This window comes from Loxodonta africana, chromosome 11 (assembly GCF_030014295.1).
Source record: "Loxodonta africana isolate mLoxAfr1 chromosome 11, mLoxAfr1.hap2, whole genome shotgun sequence".
NCBI lineage: Eukaryota > Metazoa > Chordata > Mammalia > Proboscidea > Elephantidae > Loxodonta > Loxodonta africana.
Genome location: NC_087352.1, coordinates 18,854,631 through 18,866,248, shown reverse-complemented (window position 1 = coordinate 18,866,248; position 11,618 = coordinate 18,854,631). Strand labels below are relative to the sequence as shown.

General features: G+C 50.9%; 1 protein-coding gene across 1 annotated transcript; it reads left to right on the top strand.

Moving 5' to 3' along the window:
- Positions 1-418: 418 nt before the first annotated feature.
- CTU1 (cytosolic thiouridylase subunit 1) lies at positions 419-6,588 on the top strand. Its single transcript, XM_010586978.1, is given in 5 exon segments — positions 419-591; positions 1,063-1,459; positions 1,461-1,581; positions 6,042-6,119; positions 6,122-6,588. Coding segments are annotated over 5 exon segments (1,236 nt in total).
- The last annotated feature ends 5,030 nt before the right edge of the window (positions 6,589-11,618 follow it).

The window sequence follows — 11,618 nt, the reverse complement described above, 5'->3', positions numbered from 1 at the left end:
TGTGGGGCAGGAGGAGACAGTGGTGGACGAGCCTGACCCACCCCCTACTTCTAGAGAGCTCAGAGGGAGAGGCAGACCTATCACCAGTGGCAGCCGGAGCCAGGGGCAGGGTTGGACTGGAGGCATCCTCGCAGCTGCAGGAGCCCACAGAAGGCGCCTGACCCACCCGGGGGGGTGTCCATAAGGTCTTTGAGGGGAAGGCGCCCAACAGTCACTTCACAGCTGACATGCCCAAATGGCATCTTTTGTCCCCAACCTGCAGTCCCAGCCTTCCCCCCTCACTAAATGGTCCTGCCATCCTGGGTGTTCAGCCGAGAGGGGTCAAGGGCAGGCTGATCTCTGTCTTGAAGAAGCCACAGAATCTTGTGAAAGAGACTGAAGGATGGGAGATTCTGACAGCAGAGAAGGGTTGAGCTCAATGTTCGGGGCCCACGTACCCCCACCCCGAAAACAGGGAGCAACCCGGGTTGGCTTCCTTGGAGGTGTGATACAGGCTGCCTGGGTCTTCGTGGAGGTGATCACCTGCTTTTGGAGGATGCAATCGAGCCCATTCCTGGAGACAGTGCCCCACCCCAAAGTGAAATATGATTGGTCTTTCCTGTTTACCTCCTCCCTGTCCTTAGAGTCCCTGACCTTTCTCTAGCTCTCTGAACAGCCCTGAAGGCCCAGGTCACCCTGCCCTTCTGATCAGGGCTGTAATAGGGGGGCCTCCCTGGAGGCCTCCCTGGTGCTTAATAACCATCCCCGGTCCTCTAGATGGAGTACAGTATGCGCTCAACCTAATTCTGGTTCTCTTTCTCTTTCCCCCAAAAACCGGCTCCTTAGCCCCCTTCTCTCTATGGCGCCTGCTGGTGCAATCCAAAAAGCCTCCCTGGAAGCAGGGGTTCTCAGTAAACCGGAACCCATGTATAACCTGTCCCACTCCGGAAGAAGCCTGCTCTTCCCACACCGACCTCTCCAGGGTCTACTCAGGCCAAGGGTGCTATCCAGGTGGACCTTCCAGAAACAGGGAACCCACAATCCTGAATCCACTGTAACCTGCCCCCTCCTCTCCCTGTTCAGGAGAAGCCTACTTCTCCCGCCCCTTGCCCCCCCCTCCCCCCCGCCACGCGCCGCCCTCCGCCGCCCGCGTTCAGTTCAAGCGCTGTGCGGCGCCTGCTTCTGTGTCACCTTCGAGGCCAAGGTGCTACACACTGTGCTGGCAGGCTGCCTGCTGCCCCCCGGGGCCGTGGTCGCCCTGGGCGCCTCGGGCGGCAAGTACTCCACGGTTCTGGCGCACGTGCTGCAAGAGCTTGGGCCGCGCCTGGGCGTACCGCTGCGCCTCGTGGCGGTGGACGAGGGCATCGGCGGCTACCGGGATGCGGTGCTGGAGGCCGTGCGGCGCTAGGCAGAGCGCTGGGAGCTCCCACTCACCATCGTGGCCTACACGGACCTCTTCGGGGGGTGGACGATGGACGCCAGTTGCGCACAGTACGGCAGAGTTGGGCCGAAGCTGCGCCTGCTGCACCTTCTGCGGGGTGCTAAGGCGCCGGGCACTGGAAGAAGGTGCGTGCCGCTTGGGAGCCACGCACATCGTGACAGGCGAGTGCACGCGCCCAAGAGAAGGTGGTGGGAAGGAGTGGGACGCATGCGCAGGCTAGGGGTGCCCGCCCACCTTCTTAAGAGGCTTATTGGAGGGGAGTTGAGCACATGCCCAAGAAATGGTAAAGGATACCCAGTTGTTGTTAGGTGCCCTGAGTTGGTTCTGACTCCAAGCGACCCCATGCACGACAGAACAAAACACTGCCGGCTTCTGCATCATCCTCACAATGGGTGCTGTGCTTGAGCTCGTTGTTGCTGCCATAGTGTCAATCCATTTCGTTGAGGGCCTTCCTCCTTTTCGCTGACCCTCTACTTTACCAAGTATGATGTCTTTTTCCAAGGACTGGTCCCTCCCGATAACATGTCCAAAGTATGTGAGACGTACTGTCCCCATCCTTGCCTCTAAGGAGTATTCTTGCTCTACTTCTAAAAGATTTGTTTCGGTCTTTTGATAGTCTGTGGTATATTCAGTATTCTTCGCCAAAACCATAATTTGAAGACATCCATTCTTCAGTCTTCCTTATTTGTTGTTCAGCTTTCACATGGGTATGAAGTGACCGAAAACACCATGGCTTGGGCAAGGCACACCCTAGTCCTTGAAGTGACATCTTTGCTTTTTAACACTTTCTAGAGGTCTTTTGCATCAGATTTGCCAATGCAGTGAATTGTTTGATTTCTTGACTGAGGCTTCCATGGGTGTTGATCGTGGATCCAATTAAAATGAAATCCTTGACAAGTTCGATCTTTCCTCTGTTTATGATGATGTTGCTTATTGGTAAAGTTGTGAGGATTTTCATTTTCTTTATGTGGAGCTGTAATCCTGCTGATGACTGTAGCCTTTGATCTTCATCAGTAAGTGCTTTAAGTCTTCTTCACCATCAGCAAGCAAGGTTGTGTCACCTGCATATTGCGTGATGTTAACAAGTCTTCCTCCAATCCTGCTGCCACTTTCTTCTTCATATGGTCCAACTTCTTAGATTATTTGGTCAGCATACAGATTGAATAGGTATGGTGAAAGGATACAACCCTGACACACACCTTCCCTGACTTTAAACCATGCAGTATCCCCCTTGTTCTGTTTGAACAACTGCCACTTGGTCTATGTACAGGCTCCACATAAGCACAACTAAGTGTTCTGGAATTCCCATTCTTTGCAATGTTATCCATAATTTGTTATGATCCACACAGTCGAATGCCTTTGCATAGTCAATAAAACACATAAACATCTTTCTGGTATTCTCTGCTTTCAGCCATAATCCATCTAACGTCAGCAGTGATATCCCTCACCCATGTCGTCTTTGGAATCCAGCTTGAATTTCTGGCAGTTCCCTGTCAATGTATTGCTGCAACCATTTTTGAATGATCTTCAGGAAAATTTTATTTGTGTGTGATATTAATGATATTGTTTGATAATTTCCACATTCTGTTGGATCACCTTTCTTTGGAATGAGTACAAAGATGGATCTCTTCCAGTCCGTTGGCCAGGTAGCTGTCTTCTAAATTTCTTGGCATAGATGAGTGAGTGTTTCCAGCACTGCATCTGTTTGTTCAGGCCCTGGGCATGTCTCGAGGGGAGAATCCTGACAAGGAGAAGGGCGAATGTGTATGCTCCAGTTTGGAGCTGGAGCCTGCTGAAGGTTCGAGACCAGGCAAGAGGATGTGCCTTGGTTTTAGGCCACTATCAGATCTACACGGATTGACAAGTAGAGGGCGTTGGGGTTAGTCTCTGGGGATTAGGTCTTTCATTCTTTACTTTTTTCTAATTTCTCTAACATTCTTTGTCTTTCATGGTTCCTGGCTGCCTCCCTTCAGAATCCATCTGTCTCTCTGAGAAGCATCTCTGTCTTACTCCTTCTCTTTGTTGGCCTCTCATCTCTTATGTGTTGTTGTTCCAACTTGTCACGACCCCATGTGACAGAGTATAACTGCCCCATAGGGTTTTCTAGGCTGTAATCTTTACAGAAGGAACCCTGGTGGCACAGTGGTTAAGCAATCGGCTGTTAACCGAAAGATGTGTGGTTCCAACCCTGAAGCTGCGCCAAAGGAGAAAGATGTGGCAGTCTGCTTCCGTAAAGATTTACAGCCTTGGAAACCCTATGGGGTTTTAGTTGGAAATGGGCTCGATGGCAAAGGTTTATTTATTTATTTAGGTTAATCTCTATGCGAGCAAATCACCAGGTCTTTCTCCCAGGGAGCCGCTAGGTGGATTCTAACCACCAGCTTTTCAGTTAACAGCTGAGTAGCTTAACCATTGTGCCACCAGGGCATTCTCTTTACTTCATCCATTTCTTCAACAGTTACTGAGTATCTGCTTTGTGCCACATCCAAGCTGTGTGGCCAATTGCTTAACCTCCATTTTCTCGTTTCTAAAAGGGGAATATCAATGGTACTCTGCTTATGGACTTGTTATGACAATTGTGGAGGTTAGTAGTCCAACATGGGTCTCACTGGGCTAAAATCAAGGTGTCGGCAGGGCTATGTTCCTTCTAGAGGCTCTAGGGGAGAACCTGTTCCCTTGACTTTCCAGCTTCTAGATGCCACCTACATTCTTTGGCTCATGGTCCCCTTTCTCCATCTTCAAAACAGCAATGGCAAGTAGAGTCCTTCTCATATCACATTGTTCTAGGACAAGGCTTCCCAGCTTGGGACCAAGTCCCGTTTTAGGTTCTTGCCTTCTACCGACCAAGAATGACAACAAGAGGCTCAGAAGTTCCACACAAAGGTTTATTAGTGACAGAGAAAAAAAGAGCTCTTGAGGGAGGGACGGAGAGGGGCTTCTGCCTGTGCTAGCCTCCAATCTCTCCCTGAATGGAGGTTTTCTTGGAGATTATAAGGGTTTTAGGCAGGAAGGATCTCATGTTTTATTCATTGCTTTCTGGGGAAAAAGGTGGGGCTTTCTGAGAAATAGAGGGATTAAAAAAATTAGGTGCGTTCACATCTGGAATCCAAGGTGGAGTCAGTTTGGACAATGTCACGTTGCACTGCACAGTCTCAGTGGCCACTTGACAAGACTGTAAGGTCGCACCCGTTCTCACTGCGCATGTCCCGGGGATCAGCTGATTCTGTTCATCTTTGGAAAGCAGCTTGTAGGGAAGATATGTGGAACTTCATGCCTAAGAGTCCAGGTGGGTCATCTTGTAACAGCATCCCCTGTGGTGGGGTCCTGAAAAAACAACTTACAAGAGAGAGATGCAGGACGCCACCCCCATAGTAGGGTCCTGAAAAACAACTTGAGAGAGATATGCAGGATGCCACCTTCATAGTGGAGTCCTGAAACACAACTTGGGAAAGAGATATGTAATACTTTGTACATCACGGGCTGCGTGTGTGGGTTGTCTTGTAACATCCCCCATGGGATAGATTCCCAGATCTACAGGCCTGTTGTTCTGGCCTTGAGGCTTTCCAGCCTTCTGTCCCTGTCTCTACGTAACTCTGACCTTGCTTCCATCTCCACATCTCCAATTCTGACTCTTCTGCCTCCCTCTTCCACTTTATGAACTCTGTGATTACATTTAAGTTCCCTGGATGATGCAAACAGTTTGCTCTCAACTACTATCCTGAAGATTGGTGGTTTGAGCCCACCCAGTGGCACCACAGAACAAAGGGCTGGTGATCTGCTTCTGTAAAGATAACAGCCAAGAAAATCTATGGAGCAGTTTACCCTGTAGCACATGGGCTCACCATGAATCCGAATCAACTCAATGGCAGTGGGGTTTCGGTTTTTTGGGGGAGTGATTACACTGGGCCCACCTGGAGAATCCAGACTGATTACCCTATTTTAAAGTCAGTTGATTAACATCCTTAATTCTCTTTTGCTGTTCAACCTAACAGATTCACAGGTTCCGGGGATTAGGAGTGAACACGGTTTTTTTGGGGGGTGGGGCGGGGGGATGGGGCATTATTCTGCTTATCACAACAACCCTCTTGAGACCCTCCATTAAATACCGTTTTTACTTCTGTACAGTTTGAACTGGGGCTAAAACGGTATTTGCAGAGTAAAGCACTTTTGCTCCCTATGTGGAAGCGCACCTTAGCATAGGGCTTGGTACACAGTAGGTGGGCAATAAATGGGTGTACCCTAATAGCTCTACTGCAGCCTGTGTATGTGCTCTTCTCTCGTTTCTTGCTGTACTCACTTCCAGCTTCCACTTGGCTGCCCCACGGGTGCCCACGCACCGTGACCCCGGCCCCTAGGTCCCACCTGCTCCCGGTCTTTGTATCCGGGTTGTACCATGGGGCTTGGGCGTCTCCATGACTCCCATCCCCCACGCCCACCTACTCCCCATTTCTATGTGCTGTTCACGCCAGGTATGTGGAGGGGTCTGTCCATGACTCGCACCCCCCTGCCCCCACTGCTCCCCATCTCTGTGTCCTGGCCTCCTCATGGTGCCCGGGGGTCTCTTTGACCAGCAGCCGCCTCCTCCCGCGCCCACCTCACGCGCTCCGGTCTCTCCCCGCAGGCCACAACGCCCACGACATGGCGGAGACCGTGCTCATGAACTTCCTGCGGGGCGACACTGGGCGGCTGGCGCGGGGCGGCACCTGGGCTCGCCCGGCGAGGAGGCCGCGCTGCCCCGCTGCAGCCCTCTGCAGCTCGCCTCGGAGAAGGAGGTGGTGCTGTACGCGCACTTCCACCGCCTGGACTACTACTCCGAGGAGTGTGTGAACGCGCCCGAGGCCTTCCGCGGGCACGCTGGAGACCTGCTCAAGCCCCTGGAGGTGGTGTGGTCGTCAGTGGTGCTGGACCTCGTGCACTCGGCTGAGCACCTAACGCTGGCACCCACCGCGCAACCCGCACCGCCCGGTGCATGGACCCGCTGCGTGAGGCTGGCCAGCCGCCCGCTCTGCCAGGCCTGCGCGCTGCTTGACGGGCTGGACCGCGGCGGGCCATCTGCAAAGCCCGCAGGGGTTGCCACGGGCCGGACCCCGGACCCCTCCTTCCGCGATCCTCCCCGCCTTCTAGTGCCTGGGGTGCTCCGGCAGGGGTCCCCATGCTTGGGACGGTGATGGCCGCCTGTGAGCACTGCAGATAAACTCGAATTTCCTCTTCCCGGCTGTAGGGAGACAAGATTTCATCATGGCCGCACTATGGCAATCCCTTTGCCATGGTCAAGTCGATGAGAACTGGCCCGGGTCTTAGAACAACTCTCGGCCTTGGATCCCAGAATAACAGCTCCCGTTAGCCTTGAGGGCATGAGAAGAAGCCGCCCTCGCTGAGTTTGACTTTGTTTAACGCTTGGGTCTTAGAAAAACAGCTGGGTGCATCTTTCGTTTTTGTTCCCCTTTAAATTTCTCTGTTTCTTTGGCTCAGCGCGGGGAAATACTCCAGCCACTGGAAAGCAGCTGCTTGCCGGTGTAAGTAAGTTTCCCTGAATAAATGTAAGAACCTGGAAAGGGCTACGTGTAGGTTTTCAGATTATCTGCCAGGACGCACAGTGAGGGTCTTTCTTTGCTGAGGCTGTCCTCCAACACCGGATTCCATGTTGACAGGAGATAGGGACCAGTTACTTGTAAACACAGCAGAGTTCTGGGTCTGAAAAAGGAGGGAGCTGGGGCCCAGACTCCTAGATCTGAGGGAGGAGGGGGCCTGGGGGCCTGAACTCTTGGGTCTGAGGGAGAAGGGGCTGGAGCCTTGGCTCCTGGGGTGGAGGGAGGAGGGGACCTGGGGGCCTGAACTCTTGGGTCTGAGGGAGGAGGAGTTTGGGCCCTGGACTCCTGGGTCTGAGGGAGGAAGGACGGGCAGGAGGCCTGGACTCCTGGATCTGAGGGAAGAGGTCTGGATTCCTGGGCCTGAGAGGGGAGGGGGCTGGGACATCGGACTCCTGGGTCTGCGGAGGAGGGGGTTAAACAACCTTGGATTCCTGAGTGAGTGGGGATTAGGGAACTGCTTGCCTAGTGCCTCTGCTGGGTTCCAGGCACTCAAGATGGTCCTCACCCTTCTTAAGCATTTCTGTGTCTGATATGTCCTATTTGCTTATAGTGGGGGTGAGCTAAATCACCTTAATGGCCACACCCCCTTTACTGTAATCACCCAGACTGTTCCTCGAGAACTTCTCAGGCAGTAGGTGCTGAGTTGAGCTCTTTCCATGCACCATGTCTTTTCATCCCTGCCACGACCTTATTGGCTGCAGCTACAGTAACCAGCCCAAGGTCACCCAGGTAGAGACGGACTGAACAGGGTCTTCATGGCTCCAGAGCTCTTGGAGATTGTAGCATTGCCCCTCCCTGACCCCTGTCCTCTCCAACACCCACCTGACTCTCCTGGTGTCTTCTTGTGATGGGTGAGGAGCAGCTGGCTTCCCTGACCTCAGGCTTTGGAGGCTGACTGGGTGAGTCAGGGTCAGTGACAACCTCTCTGGTTGTCCGTTTCCTCCTTTGAAAATGGAATCAAAAGCCACCGTCAAAGCATCAAAGCACTAGTGATAAAGTGCTCAGTGTGGTGGTGCAGTGGTTAAGTGCTCAGCTGCTAACTGAAAGGTCATCGGTTTGAACCCACCTGCTGGGTTCAAACTCTGAGGGAGAAAGATGTGGCAGTCTGCTTCCGTAAAGATTTACAGCCTAGGAAACCCTACCAGGTAGTTCTCTGTCCTGTAGGGTCACTAAGAGTCAGAATCGACTCAACGGCAGTGAATTTGGTTTGGTTTCACCTTGGTTGTCCATGTTAAGGTTTGGCCACCGTGGGGCTCTAGGTTTCAAGGTTGCTGCCTTGTTTCAGGAAGGTGTGAGCCCAGAAGTTTCTCGCCTGACCCATGGAGAGAGAGACTAGGTTTTCTCAGCCCCACCTCCAAGCTCTTGTTGGGCTGTTCCCTTGTCGGGAATGCCCTGCCTCTCCCATCTTCCTGCTCAAATCCTCCCAGAAGCCTTCCCTGGTTCTCTGCTCCCACCCCACACAGGCCAGAACTTAGGACTCTCCCAGATCCCAGCCCTTCAGACCTGCCTTCATGTGTGACTACCCAGACTCTTTAGGTCTCGTGTTTTTCCTAATTTGATTGGGCTGGAGGGACCAGATCCCCTGTCTCCCCTATGAAGTAATCAAGCATCAAGTTAATTACTCATCCAGCAAACATTTATTGAACTTCTGTGTCCCAGCCTGAGATGTAGCAGTGAACAAAAGACAAAAGCCTTGTCCTCAGGGAGCTCACAGTCTGGGAGAAACAAACAATAAGTAAATACAAGTCAGGTCGTGACATGTGCTGAGGAGCCCTGGTGGGGCGTTTGGCTACTAATGGAAAGGCTGGCAGTTCAAATCAACCCAGTGGCTCCTCAGGAGAAAGGTCTGGCAATCTGCTTCCTTAGAGATTACAGCCTAGAAAACCCTATGGGGCAGTTCTGCTCTGTCATATAGGGTCACTGTGAGTCGGAATCCACTCGACAGCACCCAACAACAGTGACAAGTGCTACAAATAAAAATAAAGCAGGATAAGCGGAGAGAGATAGGAAGAGCTAGGTTCCATGAGGGGGTCAGGGAAGGGCCTCTGAGCTGGTGGCATTGGAGTAGAGACCTGAATAATTCAAAGGAGCAAATCATGAAGCTTTCTTGTTAGTTGCTGACTCCAACTCACGGTGATCTTATGTGTAACAGCATAAAAGATTTCCCGGTCCTGCGCCATCTTCCTGGTGGTTGCTGTTTGAGTCCATTGTTGTGGCTATCATGTCAGGCCACCTCATGGAAGGTTCCCCCGTTTCCTCTAACCCTCTATCAAGCAGAATGTCTTTTTCTAGCGATTGGGAAGCTCTCACTTTCCAGGCAGAGGGAACTGCCATTGCAAAAACCCTGAGGTGGAAATAAGCTTGGCCATCACAGAGTGGACCAGGCCGAGAGAAGCAAGAAAGGAGATTATGCTGCAGCCAGGGATAGTTATGCAGGGGCTAGAAGAGGTGGGAAGGACTTGGGTTTTCTTCTAAGAACAGTGGTAAATCATTGGAAAGGCTTGGGCCAGAGTGTGTCACAATCTGATTGCCAGCTATGGGGTCGCTATGAGTTGGAACTGGCTGGACAGCAAGGGCTTAGTTTGGGGGGGACTGTGAGAATGGCCTGTAGGGGGCACAAGATGATCATGGTCAATTTCTGGGATGCTTCTTCTATGCTCCAGGCACTGTGCTGAGTAGTCCTCCCATATTAGCACATGAATATATGGTTGTTAGCTAAGCAGTGGCTGCCAAGCAAAAGGTCGGCAGCTCAAACCCACCAGCCACTCTAAGGGAGAAAGATGTGGCAGTCTGCTTCTGTAAAGATTAAAAACCCAAAAACCAAACCTGTTGCTGTCAAGTCGATTCCGACTCCTAGTGACCCTGTAGGATAGAGTAGAACTGCCCCATAGGGTTTCTAAGGAGCGCCTGGTGGATTTGAACTGCTGGCCTTTTGGTTAGCAACCATAGCTCTTAACCACTAGTTCTACTCCATCCTATAAGGCAACAGGTTTGTTTTTTTGATGTTGTTGGGGGCCACCAAGTCAATTCTAGGTGGGTCCAAACCGCCAACCTTTCAGTTAGCAGCTGAGTGCTTAATTGTTGCACCACTAGGGCTTCTTTCATGGATATGAAGGATGGATTTTTATGTTCAGTTTTACAAAGGATAAACTTGTGTCCCAGGGAGGTGAAGCGATTTGCCCAAGGTCATACAGCAGCAACTCAGTAAAAGGTCAGCAGTTCAAACCCACCAGCCGCTCCACAGAAGAAAAGACCTAGCAGTCTACTCCCCTAAAGATTAAAGCCTAGGAGACCCTATGGGGGCAGTTCTACTGTCATATGTATAGGCTCGCTGTGAGTCAGAATCAACTGGAGGGCACAAAACATTAGCCTGAACCTTCTACCCTCCTGATGGTGAGTTGTTGTTGTTAGGTGCCATCAAGTCAGTTCTGACTCAAAGCGATCCTGTGTACAACAGAACGAAACACTGCCCAGTCCTGTGCAACCCTCACCATCATTGTTATGCACAATCCCATTTGTCTTAGATTGAATTGTGTCCCCTAAAAATGTTTGTCAATTGGGAAGAGCTAGATGGTGCCCAGCTACCACCGATCACTGCCCTGACAGGGAACACAACAGAGAATCCCTGATGGAGCAGGTGAATAGTGGGATGCAGATCTCAAATTCTCGTAAAAAGACCAGACTTAATGGTCTGACTGAGACTAGAGGGATCCTGGATGTCATGGTCCCAGGACCCTTTTTTAGCCCAAGACTGGAACCATTCCCAAAGCTAACTCTTCAGACAGGGATTGGACTGGACTATAAGATAGATAATGATACCGGTGAGGAGTAGACTTCTTGGCTTAAGTAGACACATGAGACTACGTGGGCAACTCCTGTCTGGAGGCTAGATGAGAAGGAAGAGGGGGGACAGGAGCTGGTTGAATGGACACAGGGAATAGACAGTGGAGAGGAAGAATGTGCTGTCTCATTAGGGGGAGAGCAGCTAGGAGTACATAGCAAGGTGTGTATAACTTTTTATGTGAGAGACTGACTAGACTTGTAAACTTTCACTTAAAGCACAATAAATTAAAAAAAAAATGTGTGTCAACTCAGCTAGGCCATGATTTCCAGTATTGTATGATTGTTTACCGTTTTGTCATCTGATGTGATTTTCCTATGTGTTGTAAATCCTTCTGTGATGTTAATGAGGTAGGATTAGGGGCAGTTATATTGATGCAGGACTCAATCCATAAGATTAGATTTTGTCTAAAGCCAATCTCTTCTGAGATATGAAAGAAAGAAGAGAGCAGAGAAACATGGGGATCTCATACCACCAAGAAACAGGAGCCAGGAGAATAGCATGTCTTTTGGACCTGGCTGTACTTCTTTCAAGACAGATTTGTTCATTTCTTTTGGCAGTCCATGGTATAGCCAATATTCTTCGCCAACACCAGAATTCAAAGGTGTCAGTTCTTCTTCGGCCTTCCTTATTCATTGTCCAGCTTTCACATACATATGAGGTGATTGAAAATACCATGGCTTGTGTCAGGCCCACCTTAGTCCTCAAAGTGACATCTTTGCTTTTTAACACTTTAAAGAGGTCTCTTGCAACAGCTTTACCCAAT